At 51.2% G+C, this 20574-nt stretch overlaps 1 protein-coding gene across 1 annotated transcript in view; it reads left to right on the forward strand.

Annotated features, from left to right (window-relative positions):
* Plcg2 (phospholipase C gamma 2) overlaps positions 1–20574 on the forward strand; it is a 121362-nt gene that overhangs the window by 68294 nt on the left and 32494 nt on the right. Inside the window, exons 9-20 of the mRNA XM_026392997.2 lie at positions 2117–2218; positions 2946–3064; positions 4195–4280; positions 5626–5746; positions 8554–8722; positions 11197–11301; positions 12304–12393; positions 12887–13062; positions 13149–13349; positions 14184–14306; positions 16493–16673; positions 18005–18076. Coding sequence (XP_026248782.2) covers positions 2117–2218; positions 2946–3064; positions 4195–4280; positions 5626–5746; positions 8554–8722; positions 11197–11301; positions 12304–12393; positions 12887–13062; positions 13149–13349; positions 14184–14306; positions 16493–16673; positions 18005–18076 — 1545 coding nt within the window. The remainder of the gene's footprint in view (positions 1–2116; positions 2219–2945; positions 3065–4194; positions 4281–5625; positions 5747–8553; positions 8723–11196; positions 11302–12303; positions 12394–12886; positions 13063–13148; positions 13350–14183; positions 14307–16492; positions 16674–18004; positions 18077–20574) is intronic.

Genomic DNA, 20574 nt, shown 5'->3' on the forward strand with positions numbered 1-20574 from the left:
GGTGGTGCTCATATAAAATGGCTACTGTAGTACTTTGTGCAAATTATTACAACTTTTCTAGAAACCGTTTGGCTATGTGCTATTAAGATGAAAACACTGAACCAAGATGCATACAGTTTGATTAAATAGTTGCCCTCCTAGGCACATGTCCCAAGGAAATAACAGCAGTATTCTAGTAGGAATGGAAACTGGGAGCTCAACCATGTTTCTGGCAGGGGCCTGGCTAAGTATAGCCAGCCCTGGGTGTTACTCCACAAAAAGGGGTTGAAGTTCTGCCCCCAGAGCCCCTGTGCCTGGGATTGGTTTCAGCTTCCCCGTTAGGTCCCGTTATTTAACACAGAGGCCTCTGTTCCCCGTTTATGTTGCATGGAGAGTATCACACACCCTCTGGAGTCCTGGTACATCCTGGATGAGTCACTCTGCTGAGAGAGCTCAGCACAGGCCCCGGCAGAGCCAGTGCCCAGGGTGACTGCCAGCACCATTTATTTTTATTTTCGTCATCGTTCTTTGTCGTTTTCATTGTCGCAGGTGCTTAGTGCAGCCACCCACATCATGTAGATGCTTTTCTCCCTCCTAGAACGTTGAATTGTCGTCTCCCTCAGGCAGAGGTCTCTTTGTGCATAGCCAGTCCAGTGTCAGATTATATTTGCTAAGAACCGTGCCTTTTAATAAAATCGAATGCTTCGTGGGGATGGAAGGAAGGGTGCCGTGTCCGGCCTCTTTGGGACATCTGGGCCAGCAAGGGGTTGCCATCAGTATCCTACCCCTGAAGCTTCACGTTGCCTAGTCAGAGATCTAAGGACCACATGGAGATGAACTCACCGTTCTCAGCCTCCCAACCGTTCTGTGCTGCAGATCCCGGCGGATTTGCATGAGGCCGCGGCAGGGCTTGTTGTGGTTTTGCACCCCGTGCCAGCGAGGCAGGTCTTTGCCACGCCATTTGCACCTGTGCTTCAGCTTTTTGTCTTTCCTGACACCCTCCTCTGACCCTTCCCACCCAACCACACTCAAGTCTGCCAGCACATTTGCTTTTATGATCCATAAGGACGGAGGTTTTAGGATATCTGAAACCCACAGTCAAAGCTGGAGAGTGTGCCACAGTTCATTCCTTTTGCCTGTGAATGTTGGGGGCTTGGGGGTTTGGGGGTGTGGAGAGGAAAACAGAGTGACTGTATGCGATGTGTTCTTTTCCTAAAGGACTTTGGAATTCCAAGTCTGCAGAAGCTGTGTTGGAACTGGCTGGGTGTATTTCAGGCCTTAGCCATCTCTGAGCAGCCTTGCTTGGCTGACTCCCTGAAAAGAGGGCATGATCAGATTCTATTTCCACTCTCCAAAGTTTAGTTACTTGGAAACTGGACTCTGCCACTTATGAGCCCTGTGGACTTGAGGTCATTTTTTAATGGTCCTGGGCTTCTGTGTTCTGTCTCTAAAATGATAGTAACAGTATAGGACTTGCAGCCTTGGATGGGCTGAAGATGGCCATTGGGGATGGTAATTATTTGTACAAACTTTCATGAATTGAGTGTGTGCCAGGTGCCACGTTAAGCCCATAACCTTCTTCTATGCAGTCCCTTGCTGAAGCGTGCAGCAAACACTATAATTTCAATTTCATGAATGTGGACACACAAAGAGGGCATATATCTTGCCTAAGGTTGCCCTTATGGAAGGAGAGGATGAGCCGGGCAGGTAACCCTGGCAGGCTGACACAACCACCATGCTCCTTGGCTGCTTCCTACCAACCAATGTAGCGGACTATTGCAGGGCACGCATCGACAACCAGCTTATGGGTCAAGTGTAGCCCTCTTCTTGTTTTTGCAAATAAAGTTTTATTGGAACATAGCCACGCCCATGTGCCTCATATTGTCTGTGGCTGTGTTTGCACAGGCAGTGGCTGAATTATCACCCTGTGGCCTGCAGAGCCTAAAATATTTGCTCTTAGGTCCTTTATAGAGTCTATTTGCTGATCCCTGGCCAAGATCTTGATATGTGGCCCCTGATGGCCAAGGGATTCAGAATTGGTCAATAGTTTGGTCTTTACAACTGGAAAGACCCTGAGTGGTGAGGAATTTTGTCAGTTGTCATTTTGGTGATTTCTTGTTCTCTCCGTCATTTCCAGGAGCTGTGGGCTCAGGATCTGAACAAGGTCCGGGAGCGGATGACCAAGTTCATCGACGACACAGTGAGGGAAACGGCCGAGCCCTTCTTGTTTGTGGATGAGGTGAGTGGGCACGGCTGGCTGTGCCTGTGTCCTCCAGGGTTTGTTTCCTGGGTCTCTTCCCTCAGAGGGCACTGCCGTCAGCGGCCCCGGGTCCCTCTGTCTCTGGGGGGCTCCCCAGGTTTGGGGTCGTTCCTGCCTTTCCTGTGCCTGTTCCCCGTGTGGCTGTGTGATCTGCCACTAGAGGGCGCTGCCACCAGGGAAGACAGGTCACTGTGAACAAGATGGAAAAGTGTGGGTGGGGCAGGGATGGCTGTGTCCACCTTGCTCAGGGCAGCAGGGGAGGCCCGAGGCCGGGAGGGTGGGGGAGGCTGCTCCCAGGTAGAGTGCCACCAAGGTCACTTGGGCTTCTGATTTTTTTTTTTTTTTTCTAATTTTAAGGAGCTAGGTGTTGGGATAGGAAGTGTCCTGCCTTTGGGTGTTGTGATTCTGGGAACATTCTGGGTTTTCAGTTTTGGGTGGCGAGTTCACAGACGTTTGTTACTGTAATGACGGAAAACTTTGTGTAGGAAGAAAACGTGGTGGGATAAACATTAAAAAAAGAAAACATTGCTGGGTGCAGGAAGCCCAGGGTGGCCGTGGCCCGATGCCTCCTGAGCCGGTGTGTTGAGACTCCGGGAAGCCGTGTGTGGGTGCATGCGTCAGAGCTGCCCTCTCCCCGTGAGGGCACAGAGCAGAAACAGCCAGACGGGGTCCTCAAGCCACGGCTCTGCCTCTGTGTCTCTTTCAGTTCCTCACGTACCTGTTTTCACGAGAAAACAGCATCTGGGACGAGAAGTACGACGTGGTGGACATGCAGGACATGAATAACCCCTTGTCACACTACTGGATCTCCTCGTCCCACAACACGTGAGCTTCCTGCCAGCCCAGTGGGCCGGGGGCCAAGCAGCCGGTGCCCCAGGGGGCTGCCCTGGCAAGGCCTGTCACACAGGGTAGAGAGGGAGGGCCAGTTGCTCACACTGGGATGTGCAGAAGCTTCTGGAAGGGGTGGGGGACACAGCTTCCTCTCCAAGTTGGTGTTGGAGTAATAATCCTTTGTCGACGGCCCTAAACCCTAAGTCAGCAAACCTGCCTTTCTGCAAGTTGGGCGTCTCGGTGGACATAGCAAAGCAATTGAGTTGGCCGTTAACTGGTATTTATGGATTGTCTGCTCTGGGCCGGGCCCTGTCCCTGGTGGGTGCAGAGAGAGAAGAAAGGTGGGTGGGCTGGGAGACGGGGAAGGTACATCGGGTTCTGGTAGTGTTTGCCTTTGAGGGTGGGGGCGCAGTCCTGGGCTCTCGGGCACCCGAGAGGGGTAGGCTGTGCTCCCTCAAGTGTCACTGCAGGTGGGCGGGGACTGAGAAAAGGCCTGTGGGTACGTCATCCTCTGAGTATCTCAGAGAGTGAAGTATTTCAGGGGCAAATTGACTCCCTGGTTCTGTCTTCCCTGCCTTGTCCATTCTTGTCGGAGTGGGTTTTCCCAAACGTAGGAGACAGTGAAGGGACACAGTCCCTTGACACGTGGGTGGCCACCGTGAGGAGTGTATGAGTGTCCCTGTGGACATTTGGTGGGTGTGGCTCACAGCAATGAAGGCCACCAGCTGCTGCCGGGCACCTACTCCGTGCGGCCTGCAGCCCCGAGAGCCTGCTGATGGCCAGCACTGCTGACAGCCAGGCCCAGTGGGCGGCCGTGGTCCTTGATTTATCATCTGCTCTTTCTCACTCCTGACACCCTTTGACGGAGTTCTAGAAAGAACACGCCATCCCAGGCTCTGGGTTGCCAGGGGCCATCATTCACTTCTGGCAGGTGGCCTATGTCCAAGCTTGTGACCAGTGCAGCCCGGGAACTGTGTGTCTGACCGGGCTTGGTTCGGGCATTTCTGGACAGGGAGAACTAGGGCTGTGGGGACTAGGGCTCCGATGTTCCCTGAGGACACCTTGAGGTGCACGGCTGCCCCGTGTGCTCCCTCCCCTCATGGCCACCCACTCTCCTGTCTCAGGTACCTCACAGGTGACCAGCTTCGCAGCGAGTCGTCCCCGGAAGCGTATATTCGCTGCCTGCGCATGGGCTGCCGCTGCATCGAACGTGAGTAGCCCGTCCTGGAGGAGGTGGCACGGCCACCGGGGCCACTGCCTCTGTAGCTGCTCGGAGCTTTTTGGGTTTAAAGGGCTGAATCGGAGACGGGCAGGACAGGCCGAGGGAGGCCTGGTGCCAGAAGTACCTGTAGTGAGGGAAGTGGCAAGGACCTTTCCCTGGAAGACACCCGTCTGTCCCCGAGTCAAGGAGTGACTGGTCAAGCCTTGCCCAGAATGCTTTGGGGCACCCAGAGAGTGTCCCAACAGAGTGGGAGGCTGGGCCACCCTCTGTTTTTAAGAGAAGGCAAGTAAATGCCCTCTACTTCTAGCACTGGTTCCCGTGTGCCCAGGCACCACGTCTCACTGCCATTGGGGCATTCGTGAGCATCTGTGGAAAGGACAAGCAGGGCCTCCATGGCTGGGCTGATGGCAGAGGTCTTATTTCTGTCCTGCCTTCTTGTCATCTATTTCTCCCTTCCAGCCTCACTTGATCTCAAAAGTTCCTAGGCAGGTGTATTAGTCAGCTTCTGCTTACTGTCACAAAGGCCTGTCATAATTAACTTATAAAGACAAAGGTTTATTTTGGTTCACAGGGTGGGGGTCATGGCTTTGCACATCATGGCGGGAAAGCATGGTGGAGCAAACCCTCTCACATCATGTGCTAAGAGGAGGGAAGGGGCTTGGGTCCCACAGTCCCCTTCAAGGATACGCCCTCAGTGACCTGAAGACCTCCCCCTAGGCCACACCTCCTAAAGGCCCTGTCCCCTCTGATTAGCACTCCCCTCCACCCTGGGACCAAGCCTCTAACACGGCTGTGTTTGGGACAGCATAGCAGTGGGTTTGGCTGGAAGAAGGCATAAACCAGGGGCTCAGACTCCAGTTTTACCAAAAACACTCACCATGGTATAAAGTTGAGTAGTAATTATTCTATAGATTCTCCCAAAAAGCAAATGAAAAAAATAAAGTCAGAAGCTCTTGGCTTCTGCTGTCTGGGGGGGTTGAAAATTTGGGAGTCGCTTGCTCACCTCCATAGTCTGCTTCTGTTTGAATATTTCACCTGAACCTTTGACGGTCTTTTCATGCCCTCTGTTACTTCCACTGGCCGAGAGGCAAGCAAGGCTTCCCCAGGGGGACGTGGGAAAAGTGAACACTTAGTAAAAAGAGGCGTTGGGACTGTTTCTCTTTGGAGAAGCACTGGGTTATGTGAGTGGGCGGGTAACCCCGGGTTCACGGTGAACCTCTGTGCTCTGGGGGGTGCTCCTCGGAGTCCTGTCCCTGGGCTGCTGTGGGAGCAGCCCTGACCTTGCTGCCCTTGGCCGGATGGCTGCTGCTGAGCTGCCCTGTTTCTCCCGTAGTGGACTGCTGGGACGGGCCTGATGGGAAGCCCATCATCTACCACGGCTGGACGCGGACCACCAAGATCAAGTTTGACGACGTCGTCCAGGCCATCAAAGACCACGCCTTCGTTGCCTCCAGGTCAGCTGGCCAGTTGCCTTTAAGGGGAAAGTGGCTAGTGTGGGACAGACAGACAGACAGACACACTGAACTGCCCACCCCCTCCTTCCCCAAGCACTGGAGGGCTGCAGCCCCCCTTGGCCAAAGTCACTGCCAGGGGCTGGTGAGAGGTCCACGGTGACCTCAGCGGCGTGATGGTCTCTTTGACGTTCCTGGCAGGTAGCAGCACCATGAGAGTGGGCGCTGGGATCTCTCCCGGAGTCTGAATCCCACTCTGTTCATTAGCAACCTGATAGGCACTCACCGTTCACTGCTGTGGTTCCCACATCTTAAAAACAGAGGTGATAATTACGCGTACCTCACAGAGCGGCAGTGAAGACTAGACACGGTGATATCTCCCCCGTCCTCTCACTGTATCTGAGTGTTTTTTCCTACCTGGTAGGAAACCTTGAAATCGGTGCACACACGGTCTCCATTTTGGCATCCCTCCCCCAAGAGCCTCGGCCCTTGCTTGTGCTGACCTCCACGGTCCGTGAAGCCATGAAGGACCCCGTGTTAACAGAGGTGGTGAAATCAATCAGACTCTATTAGCTTTTTGTCACTGTAACAAGATACTGGGGATAATAAAATTATAAAAGGAAAAGGGTTATTTTGGCTCAAAGTTTTGGAGGTTCCAGGCCATGAGTGGTCCCGTTGTCTTGGGCCTGTAGTGGGGCAGCACTTCATGGCAGAACAAGACCACTTACACGGTGAGCCAGGGAGCCAAGAGGAAGAAGAGGAGGCGGCCAGGGTCCCACAGTCCCCTTCGAGGGCTCATCCTTGTGACCTAAGGACTTCCCACTAGGCCCCATTTCTTAAAGGTTTCCACCTCTGATCTGCCACCTGGGGACCAAGCCTTGGGGGACATTCAGCCGTCATGCCATAGCAGACTTCTTGGGGAGAGTGCTTTGATTTCACTGTGCTTGTGGCTGGGAGTGGCTGTGCAGTCACAGGGCATGGCCTTGCTCATAGCTGAGGGAGGGCTTTGTGGTCAAAAAGGGACCTGCAAGGCGGGACCCTATAGTCAACTGCATTGTTTCGTGGTAAAATGGATGAGTGTTCATATTAAGAAGGATTTTTAAAAAGATTATAAGCAGCATCCGTTCCATTCAGAGTTGGCTCCCAATGGAGTTTTCTGGGTCTCCTTTGTTCTGGAAGCTCGGCTGTGTGGACCAGGATGGGGGCTTAAATCTGTGTTTCCCAGGATTGACTTGAGGTGAAACGTGGCTAAATGATTTTATTTTAAAGCCCCCCCTCCACTTACTCTGCTTTCCACTGGTGCTGTGGCTTCCTATTTATGGCAGTGACACACCTGCCTTCGAAATAGTTTTGCTTCATAATAAATGCATTGCACAAACCTCAGATGGATTCTAGATGGAAAGAACCTAGCTATATATTACATTTCTTTGCTAGTTGGGGAAATTTGAGTATGCACTATCCATTCAGTGATATTGAATTAATGATAATTTCCTGAGTTCAGTAATGGTGGTGTGGGCAGGCAGGAGAGTGGCCTGGTTCTTAGCAGATATAGGTGGGGGGAGGGGGATTTCTGAGCCTCCTTTCAAATGGCTCAGGAAAAAATGTAAATGTGTGCATGTATGTACCTTGGGCACATCACAAATCATATATAGGCATAGATATACTTGTTCAAATGATACACACACACACACACACACAAAAAAAAAAAAAAAAAAATCGGTTCTTATCAGTGGCTTCTGTATTCCAAAATTTATTTCTAACTCCAAATTGCAAAGCACTTTTGAGGTCATTTCTGGGCATGTGACAAGTGGTGGGAAATTTGAGTCATCTGATGGGCACGTGCCCAGCTCAGATGCAGAGATGCTTTGCCTTCTTGTTTTCAGTCCTTGAAATGCAAACAAGTGTCCTTTTGGTCATCTCTCTCATGCCATGTTTTTCATATTTTTGAACTTTGGCCGGTGACTTCACCTTTTGAAGTGGCCCCAAGCACAGGGCAGAAGTGCTGGGTGGGGTTCCTGAGAACGAGAAGGCTGTGATGTGCCCGAAAATCCATGTGATAGATCAGCTGCCTTCAAGCACAACTTCTAGTTCTGTTAATGAATCAGCAGGATATACTGAATGAGGTGTCTCCAAACAGAAGCTCATTAAAAAAGGTCTTCAAATTAAAGGTTGATAAAAATGTGACCAAAGGCTTGAGATTCTAAGCCAGTCTTTCCCCTGAGGAGCAGATGGCTCAGGTCAGTGTTGGCAGCGACTCATGGACCATGGCCCCCACAGACAATGAGATTCAGCTGTACCTGCACACACAAAATGTGCATGATGCACAGATACACAAATAATATTTCAGTGTATACACGTGCATACAATGCCCATATGTGTGATAAATGAACATAACGAAACAATTACACTTTATAAAAATAGGAAAAAATAAATAGGATAAGCAGGTGCACCCAGGAAAATGCTAACACTGGGGCCTCTAGTTGACACATGAGTCCTCACTGTACTGTTCTCACCTCTTTTGTAGATTAGAAGCTAAAACTTCAGGGGCTTTTTTATTTTATTATTATTTTTTAAATTTAAAGTTGTGCATAGGTTAAAAGAAAAGCACTGAGAAAAGTTGCTATAGTTTGTACCTGGACACAATGAACATAGGAAAGTGGCTGACGATTGCTCTGGGGTCAGCGGGGCCTGAGTTCTGGCGCGATGTCCACCTCCTCAGCTGAGCCAGGGCGCAGGTGTCATGGGTCCGTGTGGGGCAGCCGTGGAGGTGCCCGCCCTGCTCCTGAACTGACCCTGCCCTGCTGCTGCAGCTTCCCTGTGATCCTGTCCATCGAGGAGCACTGCTGCGTGGAGCAGCAGCGCCACATGGCCAAGGTCTTCAAGGAGGTGTTTGGCGACCAGCTGCTGACAAAGCCCACGGAGGCCAGTGCCGACCAGCTGCCGTCGCCCAGCCAGCTGCGGGAGAAGATCATCATCAAGGTAGGCCGCCTTGCCCCAGGTGCTGCTCTTTACCAACTTCATGGCCTCGGGAAGGCCACTTACTCTTGAGGTGCCCCTGTGTCCCCCTGGGTTTCAGGGGTCATGTAGAACCCACCTCCTTTGCTTGGTGCCCTAGCGATTGCGGCTCCGTCCCGCGCAGGCGCTCTCCACGCACTGACTGGTGATTGGTCGTAATAGGAATCTGTGATTGTTCATTTGTTCTTTGGTACCACGCCCCTCTCCAAGTGACCCCAGGAGCTGTTCCAACCCTTGGGAGTCCCCAGGGCTGTGAGGGAGGTGGATGGGATGATGGTCCTGGGCCCAGTGATGCCAAGGGAACATTTGGGTATTTGTATTAATAGGATGGAGACCAGAAGCAGTGGCTTAGAGTATTTGAAACCATTTCTTATTCATTTGAAGGAGAATGTTCTAGGAGCTTTGAGCTCCAGCCTGCAAGGTGACCCAAGGACCCAAGATCTTCACCACCTACTCTCCCATCTCCTAAGGGGTTTAGCTAGGGCTCTACAGACCCCGAAGAGCCCCTGGCTAGGATGGGGGAGGGCAAATGAACTTGAGTGGGAAACGCTGCAAAGCTCGGGGCTTCCTTCCATTGTGAGTGTCGGCAGCAGGCCACCTGGGCTTTGTCACCAGCAGAAGGCACAGATACTTTCATATCACATTCAGTTATTGCAGATATCTCAAAATAGCATTGTGTTTGTTACCATGTGGGAATTATGGAGGTGATTAGATCTGCCTGTGCATCTTATTTAAGATGCTAATGAGGAAGCATGCCTATTACTATATTGAATTATTTTTATTTAATATCTTAATAATTGTATTTCAGTATAATTGGCTTCCCTTGTAATTGTATGCATTGTTAACATTCTGAGAATGGGATCCGTAGTTTTCCCCACAGCACAAAAATGAGGACAATCTGCCCGGGAGCATGGTCCTCGTTTGTGGGGGAGCTGAGGCTTGGCATGTCTGAGTGCAGCTCACACAGGACAGCATGCTGGGCCTCTGGGGCAGAGCATTTCCTGTGAGCAAGAGCTGTCTGTTGTCCATGGCTCTTCCTTCATGGTCAGTGATGTGAACTCTGTCCATGACCATCCAATGGGGGCCGAATCTGAAGGCTGTACCTGGCAGCTGTTAGGAGGGAGATGGATTTTGTAGACAACTAGCAAGGCCACAGGGAAGGATGGACAGGTCTTCACCAGGTGCCTTGGTCCACCTCGGCACCTTTGGGCTGCTATAACCAGTACCATATGCTGAGTGGTTTATCAACAAATTAACTTCCCACTCACTGTTTTGGAGGCTGGGAAGTTTGAGGTCAGGGTAGCACTGCGAAGGCCCTCTTCTGGGTGTAGACTGCCAACTTCTTGCTGTGCTCATGTGGTGGCAGGGGCAGGGCAGCTCTCTGGGTCCTCCTAGGAGTGCACTAATCCCATTCATGCCATCTTTACCCCATGACCTTACTGTTCCCAAGGGCCCACCTCCTGATACCATCACATTGTGATTAGGTTTCAACATATAATTTGGGGGGGGGGACCCAAACATTCAAACTACAGCAATAGGCAGGGAAGGGGGGATGCCCTTCCAGATGGGGGAAGTAACAAATGTGAGGGTGTGGCCATGCCAGCACATGGCACATTCCCTAAATCGTCACTGGGCCACCAACAAACATTGGGCACAGTCCCTCTGTTGTAGGAGGTCTGGTATTGTGGGGGACAGATCTGCCAACAGAGAGACACTGCACAGTGTGAGGGGGCTTTCGTCAAGCCCACCAGATGAGGGGATATTGGTGTCCTGTGGGTAAGAGTGTCAGTGCACTGGGACTGTTGGGTCAACGCCATGGGCTCCTCGGGCGGTTGTCACTGAAACACCAAGGGAGCTCCCTGCATGGTGAAGGCGGACCAGGTGCGTGGGGGCCAGGGCTCCTTTAGCATCTGGCAGGTGGGGCTTCAGGGGGCCTGGCTCATTTGCTCCTCTCTGTTCCTGGCTCACCTGGGCACACGAGGTAGTGACTGTTCTCTGTGCATTTGTTGAGTACTTACTATCTCTAAGTGCTGCTCTAGCACACAACTCAACAGGAAGCAGAACAGAATCTCTGCCTCATGGGCTTATATTCTTACAAAAAAACAGACTAAAGACAAGCAGATGTCCTTGGGGCCAAGAATATGAGAAAAACAGAGCAGGACTGGGGCTGGAGGGTGGCAGGGATGGGAAGGTGGTGTGGCCTGTTTTTGGACTGAGTGGTAGGCACGGCCCCTCTAAGGACAAAGCCCCGAGGACAGAGCTGAATACAGTGGGAGATGACCAGGCAGCGGAACAGACAGAGCTCTGAGGCAGGAGGATGCAGGTGGGCGCTGGCTGGCTGGCTGGCTGGCTGGCTGATGGGGAGGAGTTCTTGCGGATTCCAGATTTTCAACATGGGTTTCGAGAGAGACAGACTGTGTGAATTTCTTTTCCTTCAGCATAAGAAGCTGGGCCCTCGAGGTGACGTTGATGTCAATGTGGAGGACAAGAAAGAAGAGCGCAAGCAGCAGGGTGAACTGTACATGTGGGATTCCATTGACCAGGTGGGCCTGGGTCCCTTCCCATGTGTGCAGTGGATGTGGCTTCCTGCACCCTTCTTAGAGCCCCACTGGGGAACTCTGAAATCCTGCCTGTCTTGTTCCCATTTTAAGCCAAGTGAATTGGTCTTCACAATTAAACTTTTCCATTTGCATTTTTGTCTTATTTTGAAATACTTTTATATTAAATGTAATATGTATTTACACAGTAGTTGAAAAACTCTCATATATCCTTCACCCAGTTTCTCCAAATGAGCATTCTGCATAACCCTGTACAGTATAATGATCAGAACCAGGAAATCAACAATGGTATAATACTGTTAACTAACTTACAGACCTTATTTCAGCTTTACAAGTTTGTCTGCTGACGTTCTTTCTCTGTTCCCCATGGCACTATATTTAGTTGTCCTCCAAGCTGGAATAGTTCCCCTAGAAATCTTATTTTTTGTGTGAGTAAGGCATTTAAAACTCTTAGGGCCTCTTCTCGTGTCCTTTAACCTAATAGGCAAATCCATTTGGGTATATTTTTATGTATCTGTTCTTACGTTTCTAGAAATAAACATAAAGGTGGTTAAAATTTATGGTAAATAAAAAGTCATAATTAAATGTTGCAGAAAATATCTTTAGACTCACTGGCTGAAAAATCCAGAAAAATTACTTAAAGTAGACGCGACAGGAAAAGATAGTCATGTGGGGCATGAAACAATCCCATCCATCAAGAAAGGCTGCAAATTAAATATGCAGGAGAAAATTTGACATTAAGTCGTATCTACTCCTAGACACACTGATTTAAAAAGTCCTGAGAATGATAAAAGAAGTAAAAAATGGATGTCTTAAAAAAGAAATGTCTCAGAGGGGAACAGATTCATAGAAAGCACCATAAATGTCTGAACCTGGGAGGGGGAATCCCCAGTGAATGCTGGGGAGGTGCCCTGCAGGGAGGGCCCTGGGCCCCAGAGTTGACGGGGTGGAGACCTTGGGGGACTGATGGCCAACTTTGCCCTCTAGAAATGGACTCGGCACTACTGCGCCATTGCCGATGCCAAGCTGTCCTTCAGTGACGACATTGAACAGACTGTGGAGGATGAACTGCCCCAGGTAGGTGGAGACCCCGCTGCTCCTGTCCACTCCCCTGGACCGCCTTCTTGCTGGGCCTTGGTGCCATGTGGCCTTTTATCCTGATGTTGGATGGGCTCAGGATCCTCATCCATAAGGAGCTTCCTCTTTGGGTACCAGAGCCTTGCTGGCTCTTCTCTGATTGGCTGGCTGGCCCCGGGGCTTAACCAGTAAGATTCAAGACTCTTTCCTACCGTCTGCAGGACCCAATTGGCCTTAGATGGTGGCCCTCGCTGGCCAGGGAGTACATGGACATTTGGATACTCTCTCTTGCCGTGTCCAGCTGTTGGCCATACCCCATACACCTCAGAGTGTGGCTCTCAACTTCCTGTAGAGCAGAATCGAGGCCTTTACTGGGGACCTTTGACCCCATGTCTCAGGACTCCAAGAGGCCACTGCAGATGGGAGCTGCGAGGAGAAGGCAGGGGAGGGCAGCAGGAGCCATCCTGAGCACCCCCTCTTCTTTGCGGGCCAGGACACGCCCCCCACGGAGCTGCACTTTGGGGAGAAGTGGTTCCACAAGAAGGTGGAGAGAAGGACGAGCGCCGAGAAGCTGCTGCAGGAGTACTGCGCCGAGAGCGGCGGCAAGGACGGCACCTTCCTGGTGCGCGAGAGCGAGACCTTCCCCAACGACTACACCCTGTCCTTCTGGTACCTCCCGGCCCGCCCTCCCGGGAGCTGGGGGGATGGCCCGGGTCTGCCGCCGGCGGTCGGGCGCTGACCTGGTCCCCCTGCAGGCGGTCGGGCCGCGTGCAGCACTGCCGGATCCGCTCCACCACCGAGGGCGGGGTCCTGAAGTACTACCTGACCGACAACCTCACCTTCGACAGCATCTATGCGCTCGTCCAGCACTACCGCGAGTCGCACCTGCGCTGCGCCGAGTTCGAGCTGCGGCTCACCGACCCCGTGCCCAACCCCAACCCGCACGAGTCCAAGCCGTAGGTCCCTGGCGGGTGGGAGGCCCTGGGGCGGGTCCACAGGTCGGAGCAGCCAGCCAGGGGGCTTCTGAACCACTAGCTGGCCATGGCCTTGGCCTCTCTGTCTCCTCCCCTCCCCCACTGTCTCCTTCCTTCGCTTTCCTTTCTATGCATAGTCCTGAGGTCTTGGACTTCGTTCTAGAGGTGAAATTTGGCCCAATGATGTCCTTTGTCCTGTCAAAGCTCACTGTGACAGTGAACAGGAAAGGCAAATGATGGTAAGGGTATTTCCCTCATTTCTTTATTTAGCAAAGTGAGTCTCAAGTTATGTCTTGCAAAAGGCCAACACAGTGTGTAAATAACTTTTAAGCAGAATTCTATTTCTGAGGAAGAAGAATAACTTAAGGTTTTTTTTTTTTTTTTTTAACCTTTCCTGTCTGTTTTCATTTGGGTCGCCTTTTAAAACTTGATATTTCACATATGATGAAATAACCAAGACCCAAGCAAAGTCCCCCCAGAACCCGCTGTGCGCTCTGCTCAGATTTCCTGAGACCTGCTATGGTTTCTGCCCCACTGTTGAGGCTGGCCTTTTAGACTGGGCTGGATGGGTGGGTGAAGATAAGTGGGTTTATTCTTCTGTCCTTCGGGCCAACCCATTCAGTCTTCCAGTGTTCTTTTAAAAAATGACTGTCCTCAGAGCTGCGGATGGCCAGGGAAGTCCCAGTGTGATTTCCATGGCTGTTTCCAGGGACAAATTCCAGGACTTCCTGGAGCCCATTATTTCATCCCTTATGGGTGGCCAGCTCAGCACCCCAGAGGGCCCTCACCTGGCTCTTTTCTGTGTCCTGGGCACAGCTGGTACTATGACAGGCTGAGCCGTGGAGAAGCGGAGGACATGCTGATGCGGATTCCCCGTGACGGAGCCTTCCTCATCCGGAGACGGCGGGAGGGGACCGACTCCTATGCCATCACCTTCAGGTAGGCGTGGCAGGGGGAGGTAAGGAAGGGCAGGCATGGGGCACAAGACGGAGCTTCTGGAAGAGTCCTTCGTGATGGGGTTCTCTCCCCAGCTTCAGCAGCATTGATGACTAGGGTAACAGCAAGCGCCACCTGTGCTTGTGTGTCCAGACACGCCTACGTCCTGTGCCCCCTCTTTGTGGCATTTCAATACCTTGTTTCTCCAAGGTGGAAACTGAGGCACAGGGAGGGTAAGTATTTGTAGAAGCATGCAGCCGGGGCCTGGGGTTTGAACCCAGACAGCCCAGATGTGTGATGTCATAGCTCTGGCCTGAGCCCCTCAGCATCTGCCACCCAGCCATCTCCAGGACTGGGATTCTCTAGTTCCACCCCCAATTCCCCTCCCACCAGTGATGGGGGAGAGGGTTGGTGTTCAGACCCCAGGGTCATGCTGGCCTGCCACCTCCCAGCCTCAGGTTCCCTTGAGCTCTGTGCTCATGGTGACGTCATGCCATCCACTGAGTTCCTGACTGTCCCTGAACTGGGTGGCCTCCGAGGTCCCATCTGAGTGAGCCCTTCACTGCAGCCTGTGGTGGGCAGGGACAGGTGTTACCAGTGAGGAGACAGAGGTCCAGAGAGGACTTTGCTTTCATCTTTTCTTGGTAATAGCTTTTCTAACGGGTGTGAGCTAATCTCGATGTTCTTGTGGTTTTAATTTACATTTTTAGTGATGTTGGACATTTCCATATACCTGTTGGCCGTTTATATGTCTTTTGAGAAATATTTATTCAGATACTTTGCCCTTTTTAAAATCAGTTTGTCATCATTGAGTTATTTGAGTTTCTTACGTATTTCGGATACTAATACTTTATTGGATGTTCAGGTGGTAAATGTTTCCTCATTTGTCTGGTTTTTGCTTTTGTTGCCTGTGCTTTTAGGGTTGTATCTAAAATATCAGTGTCCAAACTAGTGCCCCGGGCTTTCCCTTAGTTTCCTTCTGGTAGTTTTACAGCTTCAGATCTGACATTCAAGTCTGTTTGGGGTTGAGTTTTCTATGTGGTGTGAGATTATTTCATTCTTCTGTGTGTTGGATTCCAGTTTTCTCAACACCATTGATTGAAGAAACTGTTCCTTTTGTACTGTGTGTCCTTGGCCTCTCTTCTGAAAATCGATTCCCCATAAGTGCCTGGTCTTACTTTTGGGCTATTTTGTTCCGCTGGTCTAGGGCTCTGCTTCTCTGCCAGCACCGTCCTGTTTTGATGACAAGAGCTGGGGTATGTTTTGAAGTCAAAGAGTGTGAAGTGCAGCTTTGTTATTCCTGCTCAAAATTGCTTTGTCTATTTAGAATAGACTTTAAAAAAAATTTAAGAGTTTTTGATTGGCACATAATATTTGTACCTGTTTATGAGATCGTGATGTTTTGGTTCATATATTCCTTGGGTGGCAGCAAACTCGGGGCGACTACATATCTGTCACCTTACACTTTCATCACCTTCTTGGTGAGCACATCAGGGTAGACTTTAAAAAAAACAAAACAAAAACCATTTGTTTTTATAAGATCTTCTTGGCAGTAAATTTAAGATCAAAATTTTATTTTTCAAAATGTTTCTGCTCTTAGAAGAGCTAGTGAGACTGAAGAGTGTTCTGTTTGGATTTTTTTTTTCTCTTTTTTCAAATGCATGAAAAAACAGAAAACCCATTTCCTTTTTGAAAAGTAATTCTGAAGTTACCTTATTGGGCCACATTTGGATTCACTCTAGTCCCAGAGGTCTAGAGTGGGCATCAGCGATTTTCTCGAGGCTTTGCAGGCCACGTGCTCTGTCTGGCAGCCATTCAGCCCTGCTGTTCCAGGGAGAGCGTGGTTGTGCACAGTAGATAAACAAATGAATGGTAAATATTTCAATAAAACTTTATTTACAAAAACACACAGTGAGTCAGACTTGGCCCCTGGGCCGTTGGGCGCCGACCCCTGGTCTGGACACCTCGGGGGTTTCCACAGTCAAGCCTGTGGTGGGCAGGGAGCCAGCTCTGGTGCAGAAAGACCCATGCTGTCGTTTCCAGTGCAGTCTTGTGTTTGCAGGAGGGCAGCCACTGTTTATCCTCAGGGTGGACGCCCAGGTGGTTTCTAGTGGGCAGGGCCTATACAGCGAGTGTGTGGCCATCAGAATCTTGGTGTGCCAACTCCACGTGGTTCCCCCTTCCCCTAGGGCCAGGGGCAAGGTGAAGCACTGTCGCATCAACCGGGACGGCCGGCACTTTGTGCTGGGGACCTCTGCCTACTTCGAGAGCCTCGTGGAACTTGTCAATTACTATGAGAAACACGCGCTGTACCGGAAGATGCGCCTGCGCTACCCTGTGACCCCTGAGCTGCTGGAGCGCTACAACATGGTAGGTGGCCAGCTTGGGATTTTGTTCATTCCTTTGGCATAACTTTGAGTACTTACTGTGTGTCTGCAGCTGCTGCAAGTCTGAGGATCCAAAAGAACACAAAGATCCTGCCCTCCTGCGTACAGCCTAGCTTGGAGGAGGCAGACAATAAATAAGAAAATATACGTAGCAAGCATCAGTGATAAATGCTAAGGAGAAACATGGGAAGTTGGGTAAGAGCATACAGAATACTAAGGGGGAGGTTTCAGTTTTCAAAGGGCCTGGCACGAGCTAGGCATCGTATCTGGGGGAAGAAAGGACAGCAGGTGTGAAGGTCCTGAGGTATGAGCCTGCCTGGAGGCACAGAGGGGAAGCTGGCATGGCTAGAATCAAGTGTGCCCAGGTGGGGGTAGAATTTAATAAGGATGGGTCAATGTGGGGCCGGTTCAGGTAGGGCCTGGTAGGCCATTGTGAGTCACTGGCTTGTGTTCCGACCATTGGAGGGTTTTGAGCAGAGCGTAAACCTGCTGTGATGACTGTGTCTCACTTCCTATGGGAAGGGTTTATTCATTTGCTGAAAAAAGGTGGACAGTCCTGACTGTGCCAGGGACTGCTGTAGACACTGGGAGCAATGCCTGCCCTTGGGAAACTTAGGTTCTGGAGAGAAGAGAGCCAGCACGTGACGTCACTGGCATGTTTTCAGTGAAGCAAGTGATACTGGATAGCATGAGGAGGGTGGCGCTGCTGCAGGCTGGGGGTGGTCAGAGGAGGTGGACTTAAGTGGCTGAGAACGTGAGCTGAGACCCAGTGGGTCAGCCTGGGAGGGGTGAAGGAACTGGGACACCTCCCAGGTAGAGGGAGTGGCCACTGCAGGTCCCTGAGGCTGCTGATGGACAGAGGCTGGCGGCCTCTGGGGGGAGGGAACAGAGGCTCTGGGAAAAAGGCCCTGCTTTGTAGCGTGTGCCAGCCAGTTCCCGTGGTGTGAATCCTTCCTCGGTGGCCGATTTCAAGCTTCGGTGTGCCTTCCTTGAACTCCAGGACAGGAGGAGACGTGCTGGTGGTTCTGTGAGCCAGGAACTCCCCCCACAGTTGGCTCTGCAGGTTGATGTTTTTACAGGGAAACACAGTGCCTGGCACACAGTAGGCCAGCACAGGGCCCCTGTGATTTGGGGGAGGTTCCCAAATTTGGGAGAACTTCTCTGTAGCTTCTAACCATTTCTACCCATGAGCCACAGTAAGTTCTGTGCGATTTCCACCCTCCTCTTGGGTGAGTGCAGGACATCTGTAGCCCTTGCTGTGTCCAAGGGCTGTTCCAGCGGCAGTGCTGTCCACTGACTTCTCTCTTTTTTCAGGAAAGAGATATAAACTCCCTCTACGATGTCAGCAGGATGTACGTGGACCCAAGTGAAATCAACCCTTCTATGGTAAGGTCCTGCTTGCCCCATGGCAATTATACAGGACCAGAGAAGGTTCTGGAAAACCTGGCGTGCGCATGCGTGCGGGCGTGCATACTCTCTCTCTCTCTCTCCAAACACACTTTTTTTTTTTTTTTTTTTTTAAATAGAAAGGATGATTGGTTTCAGGGCAAAGGTTAATCGAATCCATCCACAAGCAGCTGGGCCTTGCTAAAACTCTGAGGTTTGATGAACCACCTTTTGGCCAAATGGCTTCCAATTAGAAGTCTTTCAAATGTGTTTTTCTAGCCAACTGAGCCTGTGGTGTGTGTTCTGTCTGGTTCTCTGACCTCCTCGATGCAGACGCTATCTTGCTTTCCCACCTGGCTCTTATGAACCTCCAAACAGGTGGGCACGAGGTCTGCCTTTGCTCCCGGCTCCTCCTCGCTCTGGTTTTGTCTCACATGTGGTTTGAGCAGGAGGGAGAGCCACAGTTGGTTTTCTGTGTGGGAGACTGGCCCTCGGCTGGTGTGCAGCCCCTGCCTAGGAAGCAGCCTGCTGGTGGCCTCTGTTAAATACAGATGGATTTTTTTCTTCTCTCCTCTCTTCCTTCCCTGTCTTTTTCTTTCTTTATTTAAAATTTCTCATCCTCGGCTGATGCAAATCTTGAGCAAGCAATGAAGTCCTGAGGAGCCGGTCGTCCTGCACCAGCCGGCCTCAGAGACTTTGGTTAGCACTGAAGAACATTTGGAATGAGAAATGTCGCCCCTCTGCCCAACGTACAGGTTCTGGACATCTGACTGGGGCCCTCTGGAGCAGTGGCCAGGGGCCTGTTCGTCTTTGCCCTTGACGGGGTGTACTTGGGAGTTTATTTTTCGGGGCTGAGTCTCTCATTTTCCTTTTAAATGTGACTTCCTAAGGCAGGGGCTGCCAGCTCACATGTCCGTGAAGGTCAGGCAGATAACATGGGTGAGTGGAGCTGTCCGGGCGTAAGAAATATTTCAGTCTTTTAAATCTTCTGCGACAGTGACAAAATAGTGCAAGTTTGGTGATGAATGGCGACTGGCATTTGGCCTTTCGTCAGCTGGTCGGCAGGGGTGACGGAGCCTGCGGTCCTCTGAGGGACGCTCTCCCTCAAGGGCACCGCTCCACAGCAGCCACTGGCATTGCCTTGCGGGCGGGCAGCTTGGCTCTTCGGATTTCGTGGGACAAGCCAGTAATCTGGGTGTTTCACATGAAATCTCCTAATTTTAAAACTCTGGCAACTGAGCCAAGTGGTAGAGACGGTCTCCTCTGTCCACCGTGTGGGCCGTGAGATGCCCCTGAAGGCAGCACTTGATCCAAACTGCCACCTGTGATCAGCACCTCCAAGTAAGATTATGACTGTCACGTGGAAACTGACGGAAGGAAAGAAAGCACGTGGCGGAGAGGAAGCGGCCCACCCCGGGTGCCACCTGTGCCTTGTGTTGACCCTCCTTGCTGCTCCGTCTTAAGTTTCCTTTGCTCATCTCTCTCTTAGTGACCATTTTGTCAAACCTGGTAGGCTGAGCAATTTAAGCAAAATCTCTATATTGGAATTTAACCTAAAAATGTTTTAAGTGTTGTGAAATATCCTGGCTATTCTGCCCACTTAGCTGTTTTCCCATCAGTGGCCACTGGAGTCATTTCTGGCTTTTGTTGTTCCAGTTAATTCTAAAGTGAGCCGCTTCACGCAGAGGCTCCCGGCATGTTTGCATTCTTTCTCTTGGGTAAGCTCTTGAAACTGGAGGACAGATCAATAATCCTAGGTAACCACGTACCCGGCAGTGGCTAGACCATCAGCTCTCACGACAGCCCCACGAGGCAGGTTTTATTTTGATGCCCATTTTACAAAGGAGGGAACTGAGGTACCTCGAGGTTAACTGCCAGGAGAGCGGTGGCGTGGTGCTGGACTCTGGTCCTGGGCAGGCTGGCTCTTAGCCATTGGACCCGCCCGCCATGTGCCTACTTGGGCATCTGGGGAATGGCTGGTTTCTCTGTAGCTTATCGGGACCTCTCTTGCCACCCAGCGGGCTGGAGTCTTCCTCCTCATGGAAGCCATGTGGCACTTCCCTCTGCCACAGGCTGCCTCCCACTGAGGCCTTGAGCCCAGCTCTGGTCCTTCCACCTGCCTGGAAGCAGAGTGCCCAGGTAGAGCCTGCTCCATTTGCAGGTGAGGAAAGAAAGGCAGGAGGTCTGGGTGGCCTCCTCTTGGAGGTCCTGAGTTTCTAGAATCCTTGTTGCTTTTTATGGAACATCATGGACTATGGCAACAACCCACGCTAGTTGATCCAGTTCTGGGCTCAGGGGCTTACCAACTATTGACCTTGGGCAGATCACCCAAGGTCATCTCTCTGTACCCCATTTTCCTCTTCTGTAAAACGGGCATATTACCACTTCTACCTCCCTATTGGGGTGGTTGTGAGAGTTAAAGGAGACACCGTAGGTAAAACAGGCTTAGAACAGGTCTTTGACGGGGTGGTAGGCAATTGTCATTACATGCAGTACCT

Source organism: Urocitellus parryii, chromosome 15 (assembly GCF_045843805.1).
Source record: "Urocitellus parryii isolate mUroPar1 chromosome 15, mUroPar1.hap1, whole genome shotgun sequence".
Taxonomy (NCBI): Eukaryota; Metazoa; Chordata; class Mammalia; order Rodentia; family Sciuridae; genus Urocitellus; species Urocitellus parryii.